The 27434-nt window shown below is 44.4% G+C and overlaps 2 protein-coding genes across 2 annotated transcripts; one reads left to right on the top strand and one right to left on the bottom strand.

Annotated features, from left to right (window-relative positions):
- The first annotated feature begins 216 nt into the window (after window positions 1-216).
- LOC142656065 (nuclear factor 7, brain-like) lies at window positions 217-18503 on the top strand. Its single transcript, XM_075830927.1, has 9 exons — window positions 217-669; window positions 5519-5593; window positions 8121-8278; window positions 11843-12304; window positions 13885-13980; window positions 15720-15953; window positions 16060-16082; window positions 16171-16301; window positions 17724-18503. The coding sequence occupies exons 1-9, from the start codon at window positions 453-455 to the stop codon at window positions 18260-18262; spliced, it is 1935 nt and encodes a 644-aa protein (XP_075687042.1). The 5' UTR covers window positions 217-452; the 3' UTR covers window positions 18263-18503.
- A 3800-nt stretch (window positions 18504-22303) lies between these two features.
- LOC142656557 (zinc-binding protein A33-like) lies at window positions 22304-27111 on the bottom strand. Its single transcript, XM_075831486.1, has 6 exons — window positions 26737-27111; window positions 25997-26092; window positions 24141-24374; window positions 23661-23683; window positions 23453-23583; window positions 22304-22839 (listed from the first exon to the last, which is right to left on the bottom strand). Exons 1-6 carry the CDS (start codon window positions 27109-27111, stop codon window positions 22304-22306), a joined length of 1395 nt encoding a protein of 464 aa, XP_075687601.1.
- Window positions 27112-27434: the final 323 nt, after the last annotated feature.

Here is a 27434-nt window from a genome sequence, read left to right as displayed (position 1 = left end):
AATTTTCTGCCTGCAAAAAACTCCGAGTGAAAAGGGCCTAAGAAAGAATGACTGTACACTGAGGTTGACCACGGCCGCACTGCCCCCGGCCGCACCCGAGCCTCAGCTGTGACACCATCCCGGTCTACATATACACGTTTTATAGCAGAGGGGATTGAAGGTCGCCATTGTACTGTCCAGTAAGGAGGCAGACACATACGAAACCCTCCTCCCCCTCCCCCACCCCTTTGTATGGAGGCGGCGCATGTGCAGTCCGTCCAGCAGAGGTCTCGCAGTGAAGGAGCCGGTACACGTTGCTGCTGCCGCCGCCGTCGTCTCTTCGTCATCCTCCGCCTTGGCCCGGTGTCCGCCGCTCTCGTCACACGGTTTCCACATTGCCCCTTTGTGAGGAGATAGTTTCCAGGCCTCCCGCCGTTTCCCGCTCTCTCCCCCGGATCACGTGTTCTGTCGCTATGGCCTCTGCAGCGAAGGCTGAAATCTCCTCAGAGCTGGAGAAGAAAGACGTCCCGGCGGCCGGGGAGGAGGCGGACAACAACCCCGAGGAGCCCATGGACGAAGACGACGAGGAGAATGATGACGGGGGAGAAGAAGACGGCGCCGAGGAGGAAGAAGATGTGGTGGTTGAGGTCGGGGCCTCGTACTCCTGCAAGAGGCAGGACGGATCCTACCGTGAGTAGTCACCGCCATGTAATTCTCCTGTATGCGGCTATATATCCCTCCGTGTACATATATATAATCTATCCCTCTATACACCCCTCCATGTGTGTGTATATATCTCGCACACAGCTATATACCCCTCTATGTACACACATACACAGCTATATACCCCTCCAAAAAAGAATATATATATCTCTATGTTCCCAAAATATACTCCTCTATATATCCCCTCTCCAGTGTGTGTGTGTGTGTGTATATATATACACCACTCCATGTACGTATCTGCCCCTTGTTAATTCTAGGTTTACATCTACATACAAGAGGCAGGACAGATATTACTGTGGTATATATATATGTAGGTGCTGCACATGTTTAGGCCCAGTCCTGCGCTCGCAGTGTATGTCGGATGTTGTGGGAACCCCCTGACGTGGGCCACTTGATGGGCGTACAGTGACGTGTAGCCCATGGGCCCCCATTAAAATAAAAAATTGTACCTGTCTCTTTGCAGACTTCCTCTGTTAGATTAACCCCTTAAACGGATCCTGCCGTGAGGTTCTCGGGCACTAAACGACCAGCACGTCGTTCCGCGCACGTCTCTCTCCGTACCGTCTGTTTTAGCATTTGGTCTAAAAAGTTCTAATCCTGCGTGCGCTGAATGTAAATGTCCAGAGATGAGTCCTGCACGTGCTCAGATGAAGCCGCGGCCGCTGCGAAATCTCAGGAATTAATATAATGACGTGGTGGTTTAGTGACCGGTTCCCTTTAAGGGTATGTGCACACACACTAATTACGTCCGTAATTGACGGACGTATTTCGGCCGCAAGTCCCGGACCGAACACAGTGCAGGGAGCCGGGCTCCTAGTATCATACTTATGTACGATGCTAGGAGTCCCTGCCTCGCTGCAGGACAACTGTCCCGTACTGAAAACATGATTACAGTACGGGACAGTAGTTCCACGGAGAGGCCGGGACTCCTAGCATCGTACAGAAGTATGATGCTAGGAGCCCAGCTCCTTGCACTGTGTTCGGTCCGGGACTTGCGGCCGAAATACGTCCGTCAATTACGGACGTAATTAGTGTGTGTGCACATACCCTAAAGACTCGGCTTTTTCAGGTCTTGAGGACGCAGCGTTTCCGTTGTTTGTTTTCCTTTTTCTATCACTGCGTTCCGGAAGCCATAATGTTTACATTATCCAGCATGGCTATCACCGCTGGTCTTTGAGGGATGAATTGTATCTTTAAATGTTGCAATTTTGGGGTGCCTATATTGTATTTAATGCTCTTTTAGGGGGATGGGGATAACCCATCAATGCTGCCTGTGTTTTTGGGGTTCTGTTCACATACTGTATAAATGACATGTTAACGTTATGTGGGTCTGTACAGTTTAGGACCAGTTCACATGGAGTTTTTTTACGTGGAAAACGTGCCAAAATGCCTCCTATTGATTTCAATGGGAGACGGAGGCGGGTTTTTTCCCGCGAGCGGAAAAACCTGCTCGCGGGAAGAAGGAACATGCCCAATCTTGAGGTGTTTACGCCTCTGACCTCCCTTTGACATCAATGGGAGGCAGAGAAAGCGTATTTCGCAGCGTTTTATGCCTGCGGCGCTCAATAGTCGCGGGTGAAAAATGGCGTCCTGGCAGAGAAAAATCTGCCTCAAAATTTCAAACGGAATTTTTAGTCCGATTTTCCTCCTGCAAAAAACTGTGAGAACCGGCATTAGGCCCTGTTCACATGGAGTATTTTGATGCGTTTTTTTGGCACGGAAACCGCTCCGCAAACCGGCCGAAAATGCCTTCCAATGCCTCGCGGGAGAAAAAAGGGACATGCCCTATTTTTGCTCGGTTACGCCTCTGACCTCCCATTGATATCAATGGGAGGCAGAGAAAGCGTATTTCGCTGAGTTTTTTGCCCGTAGCACTCAATGGGCATGAGCTAAAAACGCAGCGAAAATCTTGGCAAATGGCGTGCAGGAAGGTCAAAATCTGCCTCAAAATCCTAAACGGAATTTTGAGGCAGAATTTTCCTCCTGCAAAAAACTCAGTGTGAACACAGCCTAAGGCCCTGTTCACACTGAGTTTTTTGACGAGGAAACCGCGCCAAAAAACTCCTCAAAAACCGCCCGAAAATGCCTCCCATTGATTTCAATGGGAGTTGGACGAGTTTTTTTTTTACCGCGAGTAAAAAAAAACGCGTCTCGGTAAAAAGAAGCGGCATTACACATCTTGAGGCGGTTTCCGCCTCCAAAACCCCATTTCAATCAGTCAGAAAGAGGAAGAAAACGCCTCGACGAGTGTTTTGACGAGTTTTTGTCAAACCACTGTGCAAAAACCTACTGGAGCAGTTTTTGCAGGAGGAATTTTCCTCCTGCAAAAAACTCAGTGTGAACACAGCCTTGGTATGTTCACACAGAGTTTTTGGACACAGAAACCGTGCCGCAAAACGGCCGAAAATGCCTCCCATTGATTTCAATCGGAGGCATCTTTTTCCCGCGAGCCGTAAAACCATCTCGCGAGAGAAAGGCACATGCCCTATCTGCGGGCGTTTACGCCTCTGACCTCTCATTGACATTAATGGGAGGCAGTATTTTGCGTATTTCGCTGAGTTTTATGCCCGCGGCGCTAAATGGCCGCGGACGAAATTCGGCGTGCGTGCAGAGGAAAATCTGCCTCAAACTTCCAAACTGAATTTTGAGGCAGAATTTCCACCTGCATTAAACTCCGTGTGAACCCGGCCTAAGGCTGCGTTCACATCTGCATCGGTGCTCTGTTCATAGGTTCTGTCTGAGCTTTCAGTCAGGGGAACCCATGAACGAAAACCATAGGTCCTGTTTGCATCACCATTAATTTCAATGGTGACGGATCCGGTGCAAATGGTTTCAGTTTGTCACCGTTGTAAGGGTTCCGTTGTTTTGATTGAATCAATAGTGAAGTCGACTGCGCTGTTGATTCCGGCAAAATAACAGAATTTTTACACAACGGAGACAAACGGAAACCACTGCCACCGGATCCATCACCATTGAAAACGGGACATATGGTTTCTGATTGGATTCCGTTTAAAGAGGCTGTCGCCACATAAGTGGCCTGTCTTGTACATGATGTGATTGGCGCTGTAATGTAGATTACAGCAGTGTTTTTTTATTTAGAAAAACGATCTATTTTCACCAAGTTGAGTGCTTTTTAGCTTTATGCTAATTACTTTTTTAATGCCCAACTGGGCGTGTTTTTACTTTTGACCAAGTGGGCGTTGTGGAGAGAAGTGTATGATGCTGACCAATCAGTTACCAATCAGCATCATACACTTCTCCCCATTCATGTAATCAGCGCAGTGATCTTACTAGATCACTATGTGCAGCCACATACACACACATTAACGTTACTGAAGCGTCTTGACCTGAATAGACATCGTGTCCAACCAGGACGTGATGTCTACTCACAATCCCGACACTTCGGTAACGTTTGCATGGTACTTACAGCAAGCGTAATCTCGCGAGATCACGCTGTAAGTGACATTTTTACACTTGCTGTGCTGTAAGTACCACACAAACTTTACCGAAGTGTCGGGATTGTGAATAGACATCACGTCCTGGTTGGACGCGATGTCTAGTCATGTCAAGACGCTTCAGTAACGTTAATGTGTGTGTATGGCTGCACATAGTGATCTAGTAAGATCACTGCGCTGATTACATGAATGGGGAGAAGTGTATGACGCTGATTGGTCACTGATTGGTCAGCGTCATACACTTCTCTCCACAACGCCCACTTGGTCAAAAGTAAAACCGCCCAGTTGTCCATTAAGAAAGTAATTAGCATAAAGCTAAAAAGCACTCAACTTGGTGAAAATAGTTTTTCTAAATCAAAAAACACTGCTGTAATCTACATTACAGCGCCGATCACATCATGTACAATATAGGCCACTTATAATGTGGTGACAGCCTCTTTATTACTAGGACCACTGTTATCTGCATTACAGCGCCGATCACATCTACAAGATAGGGCACTTACAATGTGGTGACAGCCTCTTTAATCTTTTGATCCTCTCCCACTGACGGGAGAGGTAAAGGTATACTAACGCTAGTGTGGAAGAAGCCTTAGGCCCCATGCACACGACCGTGTTTTTGCGGCCGCAATTCCCCGGAAAATCCACGGGAGAATTGCGGCCCCATTCTTTTCTATGGGGCCATGCACACGACCGTAGTTTTTGCGGTCCTGGCATGGCCCGGGAGCCCGGACCGCAGAAAGAACGGGCATGTCCTATTACGGCCCGGTTCTGCGGTCCGGGCTCATTGAAATCAATGGCGGCGGCCATGTGCATGTCCCGCGATTGCGGGCGGCTGACAGTCTGCAGCCGGCCGACCCGAAAATCACGGCCGTGCACACGGCTACGGTCGTGTGCATGAGGCCTTAGCTGCAGGACAAATCTAATCCTGCTGTGTGAACATCCTGATGTCATTCTCTCATCTTAAGCTACGTTCACACGCTTAGCAAAACACGTCTGAATATACCGAGCTGTGTTCAAGGGAAAACTGCTCCTGATCTTCAGACTACGTTTTTTATGGCCGTTTTTGGAGCTGTTTTTCTATAGTCCATAACAAAACGGACCCAAAAACAGCTCAAGAAGTGACATGCACTTCTTTTTTGTGGGCGTCTTTTTACACGCAGTTTTTAGAAAATGAGGCGTAAACCGCCCCATCGGAACAGAACGCCGTTTTCCCATTGAAACCAATGGGCAGATGTTTGTAGGCGTTTTGCTTCCGGTTTTTTCAGGCGTTTTTCGAGGCGTAAACGCCCCGAAATACGCCTGGAAACACTACGTGTGCACATACCCTTATATATGGTTGCTTCTTTTTTTTGTCTTTGCAGATGATGCTGAGATTGTGAAAACCCGATTGAATAAGCAGGCGGGCAGGGAGGAGTTCTTCGTCCACTATGTCGGCTGTAAGTAATGATTATTCGCCGGTGCCTGTTGTTGCACTTAGACCTGCACCTGAGCTTTAACCTGAATGTAATGTCTCTTCTCTGAAAAATGAATGAGGCGGGTTTCCTGTGGATCCTGCGCTCCTCTGCTCTCACCTGAAGGCATCGGACTGCAGCTCCTAATTTTATTTTTCTCCCCAATGACTGAAATGCACCCTTAACCTGAATGTGTGTCCGATAGTAATAAAAGAAACCATGCGGTGTAACCTTACACTTCATGAAAGCTCTGACTGCCTGTTCTAGAGCAGCAGGGGACATTCACGTCACTAATCACAATTATGCTCTTTGGGTTTGCAGATCAAGCTAAACGTGAAGGTGACTTTAAAAAGGTTAATCTTGAAATAAATGCAGATGTAGAACATCAGGATTTTACTTCTCTCAACACAGCAGGAGAAATCCACAGATCACAGATCTCCGGCTACACATGCTGCAGATTTAAAAATCTACTCTTATTTCCATGTGGATTCATTCTGCTAAGGCCGGATTCACACGAGCGTGTGCAAAAAACGCAGTGTTTTGCGCGCGTTGCACTTCTGTGTGTCATCAGTTTTGACTGCGTGATTTTCACCCATATGCCATGCTTATGACACGCGGTTTTGAAGTTTAGAAAAAGAAATGAAGGAAGTGCTTTTTATTTTCTCCATTTCTTTGTCTACTGTTGTGCGAATCACGCGCGACACACAGAAGTGCTTCCGAGTGCCGTGCGTGATTATCACGCAACCATTGACTTCAATGGGTGCGTGATGCGAGAAAAACTGCGAAGTATAGGACCTGTCGTGAGTTTTATGTAGCGGACATACGCTGCGTGAAAATCACGGACTGTGAACGGCCCCATTCACTAACATACGTCCGTGCGACGTGCGTGATTTTCACGCGCGTATCACTGACGTAAAACACGTTCGTGTGAAAGGCCTAAATGTGAACCACAATCCACAATGAAATTTCACAGAAGTATAGTCCTCTAAACTGGAGTTTATGGGTGCTGTAAGCAGATTGCTCAGCCCTCCGATAAGGACATGTGGCTGACGTTCCTGGAGGAGAGTTCTGTCTGGTGCTGTTCTAGAGGCAGTAATAATTGGAGTAGAAAAGGCGCCGGCAGGCCTCTCCTCCAGAGGTCTCCTGCCCGCACCTCCTTGTCAGAAGTTTTTGCTTACAGAGTCTATGAACACCAGTTTGGGTGGACTGTACGAAGGGCACTAAGCACTCACTATTTATTCTAACTTCCTTTAGACCTCTTATAGGTGCCAGTTGTAGCCGTATCTGACTGCTGCACTATCTGCTATAACCACTTTCACAAGGGGCGGCTTTCTTTACCGCTCAGTGATTGCCAGTTAATTAGCAGATTTCTACAATCCAGCAGGATCCACGGATGTAAAAAATGTCACAAATGATCTCACTGCACAAGTGTTTTTACATGGATGTAAGAAGTGTCCCTTTATAGTTACTACATGAGGGCGGCAGACAGTTAGGAGAGCCCTGGAAAAAAGAGGTTGTCAACTGCAACGTGCAATAATAAAATTGCGCCTAGTTCTCCTTGGTTGTTGACCAAAGCTCATACTGCAGCACAGGTAAGTCACTGTAAGGTTATGTTCACACGAAAAACGGCTGTAAAATACGGTTTTGGTTTCAAGGGAAAACAGCCTCAGATTTTCATCTGATTTTTAAGCATAAAGTGTTTTTTTGATGCGTTTTTTTGATGCGTTTTTTTTTTAAGGCCGGTTTTGGAGTTGTTTTTCAATCGACCCAATAAAAAACAATTCCAAAAATGGCTCAAGAAGTGACATGCACTTGTTTTTACGAGGCGCTTTTTTCCAGCCCGTGTTTTTTTTTTGTTTTTTTTTTTAAACGGTTGTGTAAAATAACGCACCAGCAGAACGAACCGCCTTCTTTCCCATTGAAAACAATGGGCAGATGTTTGGAAGTGTTCAGCCTCTGTATTTTTAGCCATTTTTCGGGGTGTTTACGGCCTGAAAAATAGCTGAAAATTGGCCGTGTGAACATACCCTAACGACCAGGGTACATGAGAAAAACAAAACTTTTTTTTTTTGTGTAGTGAATTTGGTTTCACGAGTACTGGTCCAGGCTGGGTTTAGTCTGTACACCCCCATTTAGGGTTACAGGCTGCCCTTAGTGATCCGTTTTTGTTTTTTTTTGTTTGTTTTTTTTTAAATGCAGTCCATTGTCTGAAGGAACCGATCATTATGGCCATTCACATGTAGTGATTATCACTATAATCTATTGTTTTCCGCTGGCTAACTTTTTATTTTTTTTATTTTTTACCTTTTTTAATAGTCCTTTTTTTGACTTTTCAAACTCCTTATGTTGCGTTTTGAAAGTGAGATCTACTGTTGTATTTAAGGGACACATTAAATCATGGCCATTCATTGTCCCGAGTGGCTGATGTGGTAAGTGAAATCTCAGGCTTTCAAGGTAAAGGAAGTTCCACCACCGTTTTCACCTTATTATGTGAGCTCGCTTGTTTCCACAGTGAACCGTCGCCAAAACGAATGGGTGGACAAAACCCGACTGGTTATTCCCAAACCAGTGAAAGAAGAGCAGGTGGCTAACAGTGTGGACCCAGAAGCAACCGAAGAGGGGAAAGCTTCTCTGAAACGGAAGAATGATGATTGCACACATGAAGCGAAGGTAATGCGGCGTTCAGTCCTCCCGGTCTATCCTGCCAGCTGTCGTCGCAAGGTTCACCCTTTCTGCTGGCAGAGTAGCCGCATTTTCCCCTCCTTTCATCGATCAGATCCTGATCAGCTACAAATTTTTTTTTCCTCCTTTTTTATATATATTTTTTTAATTAAATATCTGCTGGATTAAAGAGGAAATCCATCTTTAAAAATATGAAACCTTCTTGATGAGGCTCCCTCTGACTGTGTTGGCGTCCAGTAGATCTGAACCATTTCCTGGATGGCCGTGCGAGGGTCCAGATGCTGTCGGGTTTTATGGCAGTTGACGTGGCACCAACACCACTCCCCTTGTAGGGGTATTCTGGTTATAAGAAGTTATAACCTATCCACGGTATAGGTGATAACTGTTAGATCTGTGGTGGTCCGACCACTGGGACCCTCGTTGATTGCTGGAATGGGAGTAGCGTGTCTCCGTTCCCTGCTTGCCAGATGGCGTTGGACTGCGTGGCAGTCGAGCATGCACCCTGCTGCTCTATTCAAAGTCTATGGCAGTGGCGGAAAGATCCACCTCTGCCATATTCTTTGAATAGAATGCCAGGGCGGATGCTCGACCCGTCGCTCCATCTAACTCCTTCTGGTAAGCAGTCTTGCAACTAAGGGGACATGGGACCCTTGTTCTGCTAATTGGTGGGGGTCTGACCATAGGGTCAGACCCCCTCTATCTAATAGTTATCACTTATTCAGTGGAGTACCCCTTGACGGCTCTGTACAGAAGCTGTATATTTAGAGCCGAGGATAGGATCATGTGCCGTCCTGTAAGGTCCGGAAAGCCTCTCCCTATATGAATTTAAAATCGCTTTCCTGATCTCACAAGATGGGAACCAATCCTAATATATAGCGCGTGTACGGTGCCTTATGGGAAATCTTGAGGGTCACAGATAAGGCATCCTCTCTGATCTGAACTCCGGTTTTAGGGGGGAGATTCGTATATTTAAATTGCATTTCCTCTTTAACAAAACTAAGGATGTTCAGATATCGGGTCTCTGGAGGTTTCACCTGTGGAGGAAACTTTTTAGTTTTTTATTGGGATCCAATGCTTTGCAATCCCACACATTCTAATTCCTGTATCGATGGCACACTGCACCAGAAGTCTCACCCTTATTGTATGGCGCAGATTGTGTCAGTGTGTAATTTCTTAAATAAAGATGAATTTACTGTTGTATGTCCTGCTTTGATTTGACATCGTTTAGTGTTCTATAAATATCCGTTCTAATATGACGTATCCTGGAGTTTTGTGATCGACGTTCCCGTCTCGAATGACTTCATTAGCGGATTACGTGCTTTCTGGAGTCCTCAAGTATGAAGATGTTTTTCATGATGTGTGCGTTATTTAATTTTTTTTGGTGGCAGAACACCGTTTACCCAGAAGGGCCTTTTTTGCTTAGATTTCCACATTTTGGGCAAAAGTCATCCAATAGTGGAAAATTAACCATAAAAATTTGGAACTTCAACATATGAATGTTAGTATTTTATTTTTCTGGCACAATGGGGATTATTTATTGACCTTTCTACGCCCGTGTTCTGCCGTAGAAAAGTCTCCCAACTCACATTTTGTGGGAAAATTGCAACTTTTGTACCAATTCCGCCAATCACAGCATTTTCTTACAAGTGGGTGGAGCTTAGCAGGACAGCCTGACTAATTTTCACCAGAAGCTGTCCTAAATAATAGCGCAAGTTTACGCGATCATAGCTGGCGTCTATTTTACACTTGCGCTCAGGTGGCCAGAGATGCACCTCTTAATAGGCTCATCTTTCTCCAGCGATCTGTATATTAAGGTCTCATGTACGCGACCGTAGCTGTGTGCACGGTCCCTGATTACGGCACGGATGGAGTGCGGAGTGTCATCCGCGTGCTGTCCGCAATATTGGACCGGACACACACAAGGTGTACTTTGATCTTAATGGGCCCAGATCGCAATTGCGATCCGTAAAATGACTTTGTTTTTTTGCGGTTCAGGCCCCGGGCAATGTACAGACCGTGGCAACCATGGTTCTTGTGCATTGGCCCATAGAATAGAATGTGTTCTATACTATCTGCAATTGCAAATATTATGCCGCCGAAAATGCACGGTCATGAGCATGAGGCCTAAGGCTGGCATATGAAACGCCAGTCTTGCGTCTTCCCACATAATGTAGAGGTCTTGACTGCTTTATTCCTTACTGTGGCCTGCGTCTTCTAGACTTCCTGACAGCCGCTCTGTATCACCGTGCGTTACAGCATTTCATGGGATGTTTCTGTAATGCAGCAAGAGGCCGATAGTTTAGCGCCTGATGGTCTGGAATTCCTGATGATTCCACATGGGACACAAATAGTCTGAATTAAGTCTGGCATGACCCATGGGAAGCTGTTATTTTCAGCGTCACTTTGGAGCCTCCGGTATTTTTGGTTGACATGTCAGATTTATTGCAGATGGCAAATTTATCACCATTTCATTGTATATTAACCTCGGGTACCTACAAATTAGAGGCGCCACAAACTCCCGGCACCATCCTACCCTGGTTTTTACTTTAACTCGGTGGCGCTACAACATGCAGTGTCCAACCCCGATACCAAACAGATTGCGCCATGTTGATTTTTTTGCTACCTGGTGATAAGTAGAACAGATGATGTTTGATCTACACAAGTCTAATTCTCTATAAATCTCATCCAGCTCTGCCTGCCTCACTTGTGGATTACCGTACACGCGACACGTTTTATAAAATTACTGGATTGAATTGGTGATAACTACTTTTTATTACTTTATAACATCCTCTCCCGTGTCTATAAGACGGGAGCTACAGTTGCCATGTGTTTTTTTTTTTTTGTTTTTTTTTTTTTTTAAAACCTCCTCCACCTAATCATGGAAATGGTGAAATTTGCATGTTCTAGCGTGGGGCAGCAACCTGCAACTTTCCATCGTTTTTTTTAGCGCAAGTTAAATTGCTCTCTTAGTGCTGGATCACACGTGGCACAAGTCTCTGCGTGACCTAATACTTCACTGGTGCAACGCTTGACGCTTTTGTCCTAAATGTCTTAATGTTTTTCACCCATCCCGAGGGAAGTAACAGATTTGTGCATGTGCAGCATCTCGCAGATGGGGTGCTAAGTGCTTTGCATTGGATGCTGGGAGTTGTAGCTTCTATTCTGCAAAGAATCTACACGTCCCTCCCACTCATCACGGCACATGCGGAGACACAAAGAAGACACATGACAAATTTACTTTAGGAAACATGCCTAACTTTGCAGTTGATTACAATCGCAGGTTTACATATAACCCTTTAAGTGCACTGTATAATTCAACACAAACTTTTCCAGCTAATGAATCTGTCTCCCCTGGTGTGGGGATGTAATGAGATGTACACACTTACATTACACTTGTTTCTGTTCTGATTTCTGTTTTTAATGCATATTATTTTTTTTCTGCACACGGATTTCACCTTCTACGAGTCTTTACTCTTGTGATATATGATGCTGCCGCAGTTAGTTTTATAACACAGGACACCTGCCTTACCCCCAATTATTTTTTTGTTTTAGAAAGTGAAGGTTGATGTCGAAATTGCTCCAGCAACCAATTCGGTGATGGCGTCTGGGGACTTTGCTGAAGAATTGACTTGCCTTCTGTGCAGCGAGCTCTTCCAAGATCCCGTCATGGTGGAATGTGGCCATAACTTCTGCCGTAGCTGCATTGACAAGGCCTGGAATGGCCAGGAATCCTTTACCTGCCCTGACTGTAAGGAAGTCATCACGGAGAAGAGGTATACTACCAATCGAGCCCTGGCTAACCTGGTGAAGAAGACGGCTGGTTCCTCCGCTGTCCTGACCCCGGCGAAACCTTCTGAGAAGCCTAAACCGGCAGAGAACTGTCCCGAGCACGATGAGAGGCTGAAGCTCTACTGTAAGGATGATGGGACCCTGAGCTGTGTCATCTGCCGGGACTCTCTCAAACACGCGAGTCACAACTTCCTACCCATCCTGGATGCAGTGGCGGTGTACAGGGTAAGCTGTAAGGAAACATGGCCATGCTTCCTCCGAGTAAAATGTCAGCGAGAGACCGAGCACGTAGTTCAGGCAGCCTTGTAGTCTAGGAAACCGCACAACACTATAGAAGCCTGTCCTGCAATACACCAATGGGAGCATCTGGAGAAGAATGAAAGGTCCTAAATTGTTAGGTGGTCTCCCCTCTTCAAATTCACTGTATTAATTATACTTTCCCATATATCCTGATTTCTGGACGGAGACCTTCCTCCTTTAGGTTGTTCCCACACATCAGATAAGCTGCAGAATCGCTAGTAAAACGCTGGTGCGTCTTTCCTGCTAATGTTGCTGTGGAAACGCTGCATTTTACCTGCGGATTTAATATTAAACTTTGGTTATAGCCAAGTGTGTACCTGCGTTTTTACAACCGTTTTTAATGCGTTTCCACTGTTAAAAAACCGCAGCAGCGTGAATCTATTACGGGTTTTCTAAATTTGATTCACTTTGCTTCTACTGTAAATTCTGCGAAATTTCTGCACAGCATTTTGTTGCGGAAATTCCGCAGCGTTTGCGCTACGTGGGAACCCGGCCAGAGTTCTGGGTCCAGGAGTGCCCGTGGATGGCCAGCAGACTAGTGAGTGACCACACCGCTCTGCACAGGAGTATGCTAGAATGTTGTTAGATTTTCAATGCTGTAGGATTCCATTATTTATTAAAGTTCAGTGAATTAGTTTGCACTATAGTGACTGGTGTAAACTCTGCTTTTGGCTCTGTAGCAGGGCAGACTTTGTATGCTCTGGCCAACATGGGGAGTAGGGAGTCTCTGCAGAACTGTGAATGCACTATAAGGATACGCCATCAATATCTGATCGACGCTCGTGCAAGTGCTGATTCCTCTTCATTCCTTTCACTGCTCCGCACAGCCGCACGCTGACACCCTTGTAGCAGCGGTTCACGGTATTACAGCCTATCTTGCTGTTAACCGCCGCTACAAGTGTCTATGTTCGACAAGTTTTGGTGCAGTGAAAGGAATGAAGGGGAAGCCGCGCTCGCAGTAGCGTCGTGGGCCCCTTTATGCAGCCGATGATTGGCAGGGTTGTCGAGAGTCGAACCTTACCGAGCAGATATGATGGCCATCTATTTTATTTTTCTGGAAAACCCATTTAACTATTTGATATAACGCAGTGGGGCAGACTTACTATTCAAAATGCAGCAGAATTCTGGTCACGTGCTGTGCGCCACATTTATTTTCGGTTTCGCACTTATTTTGCTGAACATGGGGCATGGCTTAGTTGAAAGGGGTGCAAAAGTTCTGGTGCAAAAAAATGGCACCAAGCAAGAGGTGGTAAAAAAAACAAACGTTTTTAACCAGTCTAGGTGTATGTGCCAATTGTATCATACAGCGTGCACCTCTGTAAAAATGTGGCGCACCTTCTGACTGCCTTGTCATACATTATACTGTCTAAATCTTACAAAGTACTAGTAAATTTGCCCCAATATCCGTAAAAGCTTTTGTAATTTTACTCAACGTTACATGAAGATAAAAATGTAAACGGCTGAACCTAAAATGAATGTCATTACAAGTATTGTTTCCTCTCCAGACAGAGCTATCGGCCATCGTGGCACCATTAGAAGAAGCCCTCAAGGTGACGGAACAGCTGACAGGCCAACAGAACGAGAAGGTTGAGCAGCACAAGGTGGGTGGTCCGCCCCTGTAGCCTAAAAGCAGAATCTTCATCTGCCTGTGTATGTAGTAAAGACTAGGTTCAGACGTAGCGGAAGAAATCCACGGCACATTTAGCCACAAATCCACAGCAATTCTGTGGCATAATCTGCATGTGTAACATGTAGATCTCACCCTATACTTTGCACAACTTTTTAAGGGTTGTCTGAGATTAAATGACTACGTGTTAATGCTTGTAATTTATCAATTTAAATACATTTGTTATATACTTACATTTTCCAAAGTGACCCCGTTTCCAGATCCTGCCGTGGGGCACTTGACGGATGACGTCACTCTCTGCACTGGCTCTGGCTGCTGTGTTGATCTTCAATTCTTTTCACTTGTGACGTGCCGTGTATGGGCTGTTCTGCTGCACAGCCCGTAATGCTCATGTGCGGTCCCTGCTGTTCTCGCGATAACGGGGGTTGCGCATGTGCGTTGCAACAGAACAAGCCGATATGCACCACGTCACAAGTGACGTCTCGTATACCCGGCAAAGAATTGAAGATCAACACAGCGGCCAGTGCAGAGTGTGACGTCACCCGTCAAGTGCCCCACGGCAGGATATAGAAACGGGGCCACTTTGGAAAATGTACGTTTATTACAGATGTATTTAAATTTATAAATTACAAGCATTAAGTCATTAAATCCCGGACATCCCCTTTAAAGGGAATGTGTTGCCAGAAAAACATGTTTGTTTTTTTTTTAATTAAACATTTAGTGTGTGGGTGATTAAACATTGTTCAAATTTTTTTTATTTTTTTCACGAGTCAGGAAATATTATAAATTCTAATTTATAATATTACCCATTTCTGGTCACTAGATGGAGCTATTCCCAAAATTGCAGCATTGCAAAATTGGGTAAAAAGCCCTCGCTCTAGTGAGCTCTCAGCATCCCCCCCTCCTTTATCCTGGCTAGTGCCGGGATAAACGAGGGGTTTAAACGGTCTAACCTCCTACACTGTGTGTCGCCATTTTTTGAGCTAACACAGTGTAGAAGGTTAACATACAGTAGTAAACACACACAAACACGAACATACATTGAAATCTCTTACCTGCTCCTGCCGCCGCGGCTCCCTCCGGCCCGTCCGCTCCGTCTGCTGCCGCTGGTCCAAGTGCACAAGTCCGGAAGCCGCGACCGGAAGTAGTAATATTACTGTCCGGCCGCGACTTCCGGTCCACAGGAAAATGGAGCCGGACGGCGCGCATTTCAAATTGGACTGTGTGGGAGCGGCGCATGCGCAGTTCCCACACAGACGGCGTACACAGAAGTGGATGGGACGGGAGCCGTTCGCAGTCCCTATGGGACTGTGGCTGCCGTATTCCATGTCTGTATGTGTCGTTAATCGACACACACAGAAATGGAACAAAAAATGGCAGCCCCCATAGGGAAGAAAAAGTGTAAAAATAAGAAAAAGTAAAACACAAACACACAAATAAATATAAACGTTTTTAATAAAGCACTAACATCTTTAACATATAAAAAAATTATTTGTGATGACACTGTTCCTTTAATGAGCATTCTGCAGATTTGAAATTCCACAGTGTAATCCGATTTGCGCACCGAATTTTATTGCTGTGTGAGGGGGGTTTTGAAAACTCCATTAACATGGATAGTACTGTATTCTGCAGATGTGCCGTGCAAAAATCTGTACTGCTGATCCACCATTATATATATTTATTATATATATTTTTTAATATCTCCCTTTCTAGAGCAACGTATCGGAGTTTAAGCAGCACATTGTGTCGGAGTTTGAGCAGCTTCATGCCTTCCTGAAGGAGCGAGAGGAGAAGCTTCTGGAGCAGCTTCAGGAACAGGGAGAAAACCTGCTGAAAGAGATGGAGGCCAACATGGTTAAGATGCAGGACAACCAGAACAACATTAAACAGACCATCACTATGGCCAACGAGAGGGCGAACGATGCCGACTCCATCTCCTTCCTCACGGTGAGTGCCACTGCCCGCCATCCTATAACCGGTGTGGGGTTTATGGTGTCGTCTCCTGATCTCCTCGCTTTATATTTCCTAATGCCATTTCTCTCTCTTTTTCCAGGGCATCAAATTGTTCATTGAAAAGTAAGTTTCCAGCATGTTTGTATCACAAATAATGTGATTTGTAAGGCGTTAGACTAGTTTGTGCTGATCTTTATACCTCCCTGTTTAGGTGCCAGGAGGAGCAGAAGGATGTGATGGTAGCTGGGAACACGCTTCTCTCCAAGGATCTGTGTCAGGGAACGTTCAAGGGGCCCATTCAATACTCTGTTTGGAAGCAGATGAAATCCTTTGTTGTGCCCTGTAAGTACTGACTCGCAGGGTCATCCATACTAAACATTAAGAAACCATATTTTTAAAGGCATTAATTCCTATAGGGCAGTGGCAGGGAAATCCACCCTCTACTGTACACTGTATTCTGCCTATGGTGCAGCAGATCTAGGCATATATTGCTGCTTTCTTTTTTTTTTTCTTTTACTCTGGGTTATGTTTTATGATGACCTCAATGTCCATGATATAAGCCATCACATCACCCTTCTTGATAGGAACATCAAATAAAATGATGCTTGGAATATACTTACCAGCCATAACATTTTTAACCCTCTGTGTACCAAGGCCTTTTTTTTTTTTTTTTTTTTTAGTTCAACATTTAGTATATAAATGATTAGAAATTGTTCTAATTTTTTCACAAGTCAGGAAATATTATAAATTAGATTCTAATTTATAACATTTCCATGTGCTGGTCACTAGAGGGAGCAATTCCCAAAATTGCAGCATTGGCATGTGGTAAAGCAACCTCATTGCTTTATGCTGCAAAATTGGAGAAGACACACTCGCTCTAGTGTGCTCAATTAATCCCCCTCCTTTATCCTGGCTAGTGTCTGGAGAAAGAAGGGGGTTGAATGTTCAAACCACCTACACTGTGCCACCATTTTCTGAGCGACTGCACAGTGTAGGAGGATTAGATACAGTGGTAATCACACAGTAAAACACGAACAAACATAACTTACCTGCTCCTGCCGTCACCGCTCCCTCCGGTCCGTCTGCTCCCTCCGCTCCTAGTCCTTGCTTCTGAACACGTGTCCGGAAGCCGCGACCGGAAATAGTCATCTTAGTGTCCGGCCGCGGCTTCCGGTCCACATTAAAATGACGCCGGATGTCGCTCGGCCAAAGACCTTCCTTTTGGACTGTTGGAGCGTACACCATAGTGAATGGAACGGCTCCCGTTCGCGTTCTCTATGGGGCTGTATGTGCCGAATTCCATCTCTGTATGTGTTGTTGTTCGACACATACAGAGATGAAAAAATAAATGGCAGCCCCCATAGAGAAGAGAGAAAAAAGTAAAACACCAATAAATAAAATGTATTTTAATAACACAAAGCTAATTTATATATAAAAAAAAAAATGTCCGACACCCGTCCTTTAAGTACTTTCCGAAGAGGAAAAAAAAAAAAAGGGCCCACCATTTAATATAAGTTGATGGAAATCTTGTTCCCACTAAGGACGATTAACCCAAGAATGTTTTGGGGGAAATACTACATAAGTAAACGTGAACACAAAGGTAACCTGTAAACTCCACGCAGACGTGGTCCTGGACATATTTATTAGACCACCGATGCCTCGCAGCTTAGTTCTACACTTTTGTACTATTCTTCTTCTCTTACGTAGGCTGATGACTAACTATTTTGTTTTTTTTCTTCTCCATTGCTCATCGTTTCTGTTCAGACTTGTCCCCTATGATGCTAGACCCTTCTACTGCGCATCCCAATTTGATCCTGTCCGAAGGCCTGACCAGTGTAAAATATGGAGATAATAAGCTCCCGCTCCCCGACAATCCCAAACGCTTCAGCCAGTGCATCCTGGTCCTGGGATCGCAGGGCTTTGAGTCTGGCCGTCATTACTGGGAGGTGGAAGTGGGAGACAAGACCGCTTGGGATGTTGGCATGGCCAGCGAGTCCAGCAACCGCAAGGGTAAAATCAAGCTGAACCCCAAGAACGGCTACTGGGCCATCTGGCTGAGGAATAGCAATGCCTACAAAGCTCTCGAGTCTCCTTCCAAGACCTTGGTCCTGAACGCCAAGCCGAAGAGAATCGGGGTGTACGTAGATTACGAGGGAGGTCAGATCTCCTTCTACAATGCTGATGACATGTCTGCGATCTACACGTTCAGGGCCACATTCACTGAGAAGCTGTATCCTTACCTGTCTCCATTCCTGCATGACTCCGGCCGCAATGCTGACCCCCTGCGTCTCGTACATAACTGAGCGTTTAAGTTGTGGTGCTGGTTGAGAGGTGATCATTTCCATTACCACGTAGGTTTTAATTTGGGTTCTCTGCTCAGTTGCAACTAGTTGTTTCTTGCCGCTCATGATGATGATGATGGTGGTATCGGTTGCGTTTCTTGTCAGATGTAATTGTTAGTTCAATGTGACTGTGATTTTTACAGTAGTTTTACATTTGTTTTGGTTTATTTTTTTTTATTAAATAAATTCATTAAATGACTAATGAGGAATATTGTTGTTTAATTTGAGGGCATACTCTGCTCAGATATAAAGTTTGAAGTGTATGAAACTTTTTATTCTTCCCTTTAACTGTGTAGTCTGATCTTGCAGTCATGTATTCTTCCCGCGCTGCCCCCCAGCACTACTGGCCGGCCGGTCCGAGCAATCGCCGTTATTCACACACAGCAGGTTCTATATCCACGAGGAGAATTCTGAGCTGCCTCATGTCCCAGAAATCCCACCATTGCACACCAATGTCTGAGGGATGTGTAGGAGACACATGTATACACATAATAGACCATTGAGAGGAGATACACTGATGTAAAACAGGAGTCCTGACAACAGTCTAATGATATAACCTCCATGTACACAGGTGGATCCCCAAAAATAGAAATAATTTTTCAGGAAAAATCTACATGCTGCTGCAAGTTTTTTTGTTCTTTTTTTTATGCCCCTCTGTCTGCAATTCCTGGGCGTTTGTAGCTGCGCACACTAGTTTTCGAGTTCTCCGGCAGAGGTTACTCCTGGTGACAGATCTGTTACCCAATATCTTTCTCAATATATTTGGCACTATATAAAAGAGTTGCATGGACGTTTCTAACATTCTAACGCTCTGCAGACATGTTGATATTTCTACACTGGTGACTTGTAACTACATTTCCTCTTTGTCCTTCTTGCAGAACTGAAGGGTTGAAATGAACTGATCCTAATTAGGACAGAAGAAATAATGTTTAGTTTCAATTAACTAAAGTCATTGCTGCCCCCATAACTGGAAACAAGGAAAATGTGTTTGTCCTAATGGGAACATTATCCTGCTGCAATTAAAAGGAACCTGTCACCAGCATTTCACCTATTAGACCAGCGATACCCGGTGGTGGTGGGTGAAAGATCATTTCTATATAACCTATAATTGTCTTTAGTCGGCTCTGTAGCTTTAGTGTTCTCACACCGTATGCTAATGAGTCTTTCTGAGTTTCCGGCCCCCTTACTTTTGATTTGACAGCTCCTCGCCTTCCCCAGCACACAACATCCCACGCGTCTGCATTGATGTCCTCCTCTGGTGTGCGCGCACAACGGGACACCGGATTATTACGATAATAGGCACAATGTTTGTAAACCGTTATTTACAGTCGTAGGAGGAGTTTAGGAGAGCGGATAACGGCAGAGAACTTTTGATATCAGCGGCCGGTGAGGGATATGTAAAGTTCAATGGCTGAAATGCTGGTGACCGGTTCCCTTTAAACTTTGGCTAAACCAGTTTTGGCCAAGACCTAGGGGTGCCGAGAGGAGGTTTTTGAGAATCTGTTGACTTAATAAATAGCAGGGGACTTCCTTTGTGATTTCTCCCTAGATACCCTGATACGGCCATTCAAGAATCTCCTTATCTCACACTGTTCGTAGAGCATTGTGGATTGTGCCATGGTTGGGAGACGTTTCCTCAAAACACCACCTTTTACCTTTTCACCTTTCTAAACTCTTTGGGACAGAATAAGGCTTGCGTCACATGACCAAGTTCGGTCTGCGAGAGAGACTGTATATTGGCCGTATTTTCCGGACCGAACACCGTTCAGGGACCCACTATCCTAGCGTCGGTTATTTATGATGCTAGAAGTCCCTGCCTCCCTGTGGGAATACTGTCCTGTACTGTTTATGTTTTCAGTACAAGACTGTATTCCTGCGGGGCGGCAGGGACAACTAGCATCATAGATAAGTACAAAGCTAGGAGGCCGGCTCCCTGAACTGTTTGATCTGGGAAATGGGGACCATATGTCGGCATTATCTCGGTGAGAGTTCAATTTGCTGCTATTCGCTCCCTTTACAAAATCTTTTTTCTGATCAATCATTAATCTGAAGGTATTTCAGAGCTGTACGTAATCTCAGACCTGCCGTGAGGTCTCGGTCCCTGCCGTGAGGTCTCGGTCCCTGCCGTGAGGTCTCGGTCCCTGCCGTGAGGTCTCGGTCCCTGCCGTGAGGTCTCGGTCCCTGCAGTGAGGTCTCGGTCCCTGCAGTGAGGTCTCGCCTTAGTTCTTTATTACCCCTCAGATCCACCTTTTTGAACCTTCAGGATGTTGCACTAAAGTTTCTCTTAGAAGAAGGTGCTTTTCCTAATGGCTATTGCCACTGCTAGAAGAGATTCTGACCTAAGTGCCCTTGCCTGTAAGGAACCTTTTCTTCAAGTTATATCCTACTGCTTAATATTAGCAATGGTTCATTTTTTAATGCCTAAAGTTTCCTCTGTTGCCAATCTTAACCAGGATTATTCTTTTCCAGCCTGGTTTCCCTCTCCTGAAAATAAACAGCAAAGGACTTTACACCTTCTAGATGTTGAGAGCTGTTCTTACATTGGCAGAACCAAATCCTTTAGGAATGCAAAATTTTTATTTTTTGAGCACCATGGACCCAGAAAGGGTATTAAGGCTAGAAAATTGATGCAATCCGGATGGTTTATCCATCCAAGTGAACACACGTTGCACCACGTTCACGGCTACTTCCTGGGCTGTCTGCCGAAGTGTCTTTGGATCAAATTTGCCGAGCTGCGTTGTCTGCATCATCGAACACCTCCGCATGGCATTATTACCGGCTGGACGTCTCCTTGGCTGGTGCAGCCTTTGGCGTTGGTTTGCTGTCCAGAGCTGTTAATCTTCTCCCATCCCTTTGATTTGCTGCTTAAATCCCTTCAGCGCTGACTGAGGAAGAACAAAATTTTCACTACTGAAAATTTTTATTCTAATTTCCGAAGGCAGCAGTATTTGCCCCCCCCCCCCCCCCCTCGATAATTTTATTTTGCTGCACAAAAAGGCGTCTGTTTCTAGGAGTTATGGGGGGGGCAGCAGTGAGTTTAGAGCTTCATTGAAACTGCTATTTCTTCATTCCTAATTAGTAGCAGTTAACCCATCAGTGTTGCCTTCGGACTTCAAGGAATATAAATTCTCAGGTAGGCAAAATTTTGTTCTTCATATCCAAGGAAATCCATCTGGTCTTAACTTCTAAAAGAACCTCCAGTCATTTTGTTTGGCCCGCGCTCCTACTAGAAGTTTGAGGACCGGGTCTCACACAGTTTTGTTTTTTTTGTTTTTTTTTAATCGAACACAAGAGTGGACACGATAGGAGATGTCAGACTTTTCGTTATACCTGTCGCTCCTTTTGGATCCTATTCTGTCTTTTGACTATTAAATAAAACTGCGTTTGTGAACCTGGCCTAAATGTGACAGCGGGAGATGCAGCCGGGAGTCTGGGCTTCCTGTAGTCTTCTCCACCTTACAACACGCGAAGCCTCTCCTGCAGCGCTCCTATTATTAGATCAGATGTTTCTGTATCTCCCTCAGACTTCAGTGGAGAGCCGTGCACACAAGTTAGACCTAGGATTCTTCACTTTGTCTCCAATGGGAAATATTACAGTGCAGATTTATTAGGACTGGGGTCTGGTACACCAGTCTAAAAGAAAGTGTGTTACAGCAAATCTATTAAAAAAAACCTCATGCGTCTTAATAAATGTGGTGCATTTTGGACTGTCCTAAAGTCAGAACATTAAATCTACACCTGCTCTGCGCCATTTTCTGGGTTTAGTATTAATAACTGTCAAAGGTGTAAACTACTACGCCCACTCTCGGCAATGCTGTCCACTTTCCTTGCCACTTTTACAAAATAGCGTGTGCCCAGAAAAGTTGCAAATACGGTGTGCACCATGATTTGCGAGTAAACTGAGTAAAAAAACTATTTGATAGTAAGATTTATTTAGAATCTTTTATTTTAGGCAGAGTTTCCTTTAGGAAAATGAATTGTCATCATGTAAATCACAGGGATTTAAACTTTTAGGTGGAAGATCCTCATTATTTGCCTCTCGTTCTCGCAGGGAGACAAGAACGGGTAGAGGCCTTCGGTGAAGTTGCTTGTGAATGTATACATGTGGGCCGGGCCGCTCGTGTTGTAGAATGACACCTGCCCTGCTTCGTATTCCACGTAAACCCCAATCCTCTTGGCTCTGTCCTGCACTGGTAGCTCTATTGGGCGTGATGACAGCGCAGAATAAACTCCATCCTTTGATCTCTTTATCGTCCAGTAACCTTGCTCTGGGGTCACGTCAAACTCTCCTTTCCTATTACAACTGTCTTTTGCCATCCCCAGTATCCATTCCTCCTTCATTCCGACATCTACCAACCAGTAATGTTTCCCAGACCTGAAACCACGGGATCCAAGTACACCGATCATTGTGTTGTATCTTTTAGGAGTGTCTATGTTCTCTTTTACCTTTGATGGTTTGTAAGATATCATAGTGAGGTCATCAGAGATGCATAGAGCCGGATGGGCAGTTGCTGGATCAAGAACAATATTAGATATGCCTAGAAGAAAGATCATAGTTAGTCTCAGCCTACATGATGACTTTTTATGGGCATCTGTGCTCTGCAGGAGCCGTTGTGAAGTACTATAATCCATTCATTTACTTTATGCATAGCAGTTGATGGCTTTTGTAACCAGTGTCAGGCAGCTGCTGCAAAAGCAAATAAAATCGTGATGCATCAAAAAGGGCCAAGATGCACATAAGAACGTAGTTTTTCACTTATATACATAAATTCTTAGGCCACACTTGAATAAGGGTATGTTCACACGTGGATATGCTGCAGCCGGAAATTGCACACAAATTTTATCCACGCGCAGTGAAAAACTATTGTGCAGATATTTAAAAACCGCAACGAAATACACAGCAAAATGCACATGTCTTACGTGAAAATTTTGCAACGGAAACGCTGCAAATTCCCAAAAAGTTTTCCTGACAGAATTCTCCTTCCCATCTGGACGTACCCTAACAAGAAGACGTCCGCTATATTTGGAGGAAAGACTGTTTCTACATCATTACAGAACAGGACTTTTAATACGAGTTATCTGTTGGATTGCCGGGATGGGTAACCGAAATGAAACAAAAGCAAAAAAATCCTTCGAGTACTCAACACGCACCGGGCTGGAGAACTTTCTTCATGTTTTCCCATGCCATGTACTGGATCGGCCCACAATAAAGTCCTGCGTTTAGTGTTGGCGCTTCCACTCTAATCTCCGTCTTCATTTCCTCTTCTTGTTCTGTGGAAAATCTAATCCAATACGTACAAACATGAACACCCGTGTCTGTTACCTGAATCTACGTGACAACACAACTTCTGGTACTCACTCTTGAAGAAAATCTTTAATATCCTGTGAAAACAAAAAGTTTAAAAATAAAAGAAGTCCTAAGTCCGCCATAGATGAGAGCTTCGTTGGCCGAAATATACGACTGATTTCCCTGGTTATGGGTCATAAATGGGATATTCTGACAACCGGAAACCCTTCTGAAGTTCCCCCAGTATAATACAACGTTTTTTTCCTATTGGGACGATTCCAGGCGTGTTTTCGATGGTCAGAAAAAGCTATTAATTGGTCACATTTATCCAATAGAGTAAAACTGAAAATACTGGGACAGGTAATGTCGAAGCACAGACATCATGTGCACTTATTTAAAGGAACACTCCAGGTAAAATGGATACTGTTATGCCTAGAGTAAGGTCTGAGGGGGCGGAGCGTGACACACGGATTCTCCGCCCCCTCAGGCTCTGCACTATGCAAAATGTCTCATTGTTTTTAACCTCTTCTCTTTCATACGTCTGAGACTTACAGCCAAGAAGTCCCTAATGTCACTGGTGTCCCTTTTCTTTTGCATCCGGAGAATTGAGTTTTCCATCCTTTCCCTTTTCGTCTCAAGTACAAACATATTTCTCGTCATTGCCTGTGTGCTTGCTTCGCTCTCCTGCCTGAGTCGTTCTCTCATTTCATATTCTATGGAGTCCAGGTACAAATGCAGAGACAGAAACTCCGATTTAAGGTGGCGCTCCATCTGGACTTGGGTCATCTGAGAAATAGGACACAGTAGTTGAATGGGGAGGTCTAAGCATTCTATAACCAAAGCCATTTAACCAGAACTCGTCTACTTGTGATATAAGCCTTATTTTTTATTCCAGTGTTTTCCAATTTTATGAATGCAGCCTGCAGTGTAAAGAATGGAAGTTTTTTTTTGTTTTTTATTGTTTGTCAATACTATGTCCAGTGTCATGTCTGTATGTATACATGTAATACACTTTCTCCTCTAGGCTGCACTGGATATACTGGTATACACATACACTATATGACATATATGCACAATTATAGTAAAGACCAATACAGGAGCATGGAAGTAGCCATGCAAGCCAGGATGACAACCTCCATTCTTTATACTGCAGGCAATATTCTGAGACTTGAAAAACAGTACAAAATATATAATACAAAGTGACTTTTTTGTTTCAATGCTATCAGCTTGATTTGTGAAAACTTTAGACCCCCTTTAAATCCCAAACTACTGATGTATTATAGATGAACAAAACCACATCAGTTTCTTTCTTTGTTTTAAGAGAATTTTGTATATATTTTTTTTAATCAAGGTAAAGCATTATAATACATAATTTTTGTCACCACTGCAATTTTTTACAGAAATAAAATGTCGGGGGAAAACAGTAACAAACTTGTGCACACACCCCTAACAGCTGAGCTCCTATATTGCAAGGGACAGTTAGTATGTCCTACTTCAGATGACTGTACAGAGCCTGATGTAAGAACAAACTTCCCAGAATGCAAATCGCTAGAACAGGCAGGAAATGCTGGGAAATTTCAGCCCTGATGCTGCAGAATAGTGAGTGCAGCTCTGGAGTATAATACAGGATGTAACTCAGGATCAGTAATGTAATGTATGTACACAGTGACTCCACCAGCAGAATAGTGAGTGCAGCTCTGGAGTATAATACAGGATGTAATTCAGGATCAGTACAGGATAAGTAATGTAATGTATGTACACAGTGGCTCCACCAGCAGAATAGTGAGTGCAGCTCTGGAGTATAATACAGGATGTAACTCAGGACCAGTACAGGATAAGTAATGTAATGTATGTATACAGTGACTCCACCAGCAGAATAGTGAGTGCAGCTCTGGAGTATAATACAGGATGTAACTCAGGATCAGTACAGGATAAGTAATGTAATGTATGTACACAGTGACTCCACCAGCAGAATAGTGAGTGCAGCTCTGGAGTATAATACAGGATATAACTCAGGATCAGTACAGGATAAGTAATGTAATGTATGTACACAGTGACTCCACCAGCAGAATAGTGAGTGCAGCTCTGGAGTATAATACAGGATGTAACTCAGGATCAGTACAGGAGAAGTAATGTATGTACACAGTGACTCCACCAGCAGAATAGTGAGTGCAGCTCTGGAGTATAATACAGGATGTAACTCAGGATCAGTACAGGATAAGTAATGTAATGTATGTACACCGTGACTCCACCAGCAGAATAGTGAGTGCAGCTCTGGAGTATAATACAGGATGTAACTCAGGATCAGTACAGGATAAATCTTATATTATGTAGATTATTCCACATGTAAAATGGTGTTCACATCTTGTATCCTGCGTCTCCTTCTAGTAGCTGATAATATCCATTACCGTGAATTTTTTAACTTCTTCTTCCTGGCTCCCAATTTCACATTTTAGTGACTGAAATCTTTTTTCCAGTGTGCAGATGGCATAGTTCAGCTTGTTCTGTGGATTTGATAGATATTGGGTTTTATTTAATTATTTGTGGTCTCTCCACACACAGGGACGCACATCACAATCATATGAGACTGCAATAGGAAATATAGAGTCATTACTTAGACAGGATACTGTGCCCAAACTAGACAGTGACATCTAAGCAGAACACCTTCATATAACCTCACACAGCCCCATATAAATATTATATCTACATGAAACCACTACCCCTCCATACAATCAGTATTCTTCTATGTAGCCAGTATACCTCCATATAACCTCTCACATATCCATATAACTACACCTCTATATTACCAGTATTATTCCAGTGGGATACTTAGAGGAAGTAGCAAAATAGTAAGATAATAATCAGGCCCTTGCAGGAGCCCTATTGACACCAACACACCGACATCCACCTGGGACACGAGATCCTGGTGTCCCATCCCATTTTATGACAAGTACATTTTCAGGTTGTTGCTAACTTTACAGCACCTCCGAGGAGGCCACATCCCTGTACAGGTTCTCACCACTCACTGAAATAAAGACAAGAACAACCTAGAACGTGCCTCTTCTCCCCAGGGGCCCCGTAGCAGCAGGGGCTTCCTCTATGGTATGTATTCCCTTGTATACCTCTATAACCCTCCACCTGGAAGTACCTTGAATATCTCATCAGCTTCTTGCAGTGGTAGGAAGGTATGTCTCAGGTGTTTTGCCGAGTCTTTGCAGACCATGCATCCTGCGGTTTCACAGTTCATGCAGAAGAAGAGTAACTTCTCCCCATGCGATTCACAGAGCTCCTTCCTTTGCCGAACGAGGCAGGATATCAGGTTGGCCAGCAGGATGTTAGGTGTTGGGTTTTCGTTTGGTTTAAGCCTCTCCTGGCAAGAAGGACATTTCCGCTCAAGTTGAGCTTGAAGCTTCTCGTCCAAGCAAATCTTACAGAAGCTGTGACCACAACCAAGCATCACGGGGCTCTTATAAAGCTCTTTACAGAGACAACACTTCAGCTCCTCAAAAGCCGGAGGATTCATGGTTCCTGCCCAGCTGAGATTCACGCATCCAATCAGCAGATCCCTAAAGGAAAACACAACAACCTATCAAAACATTGCCTATAATTATACAGTGACATATCTTACAAACCTTTAGGTTTTTTTTGTTTTTATAAATCCCAGTCCCTACAATTTGACCACGATGATAAATTACTGCCACTGCCCCCAAACCGCCACATGAATGTGCACTGTTGTGACTATAGGGTCTGTGTCCCTTTAAATTTGATATGTTACTCTCTCACTCGCCTGTAATACCTGGTCAAGTAGAACTGTGCGGGTACCAGATTTGATGAGCTCCTCGGATC

Source organism: Rhinoderma darwinii, chromosome 6, assembly GCF_050947455.1.
Source record: "Rhinoderma darwinii isolate aRhiDar2 chromosome 6, aRhiDar2.hap1, whole genome shotgun sequence".
NCBI lineage: Eukaryota > Metazoa > Chordata > Amphibia > Anura > Rhinodermatidae > Rhinoderma > Rhinoderma darwinii.
This window is presented reverse-complemented; position numbering and strand designations above follow the sequence as displayed.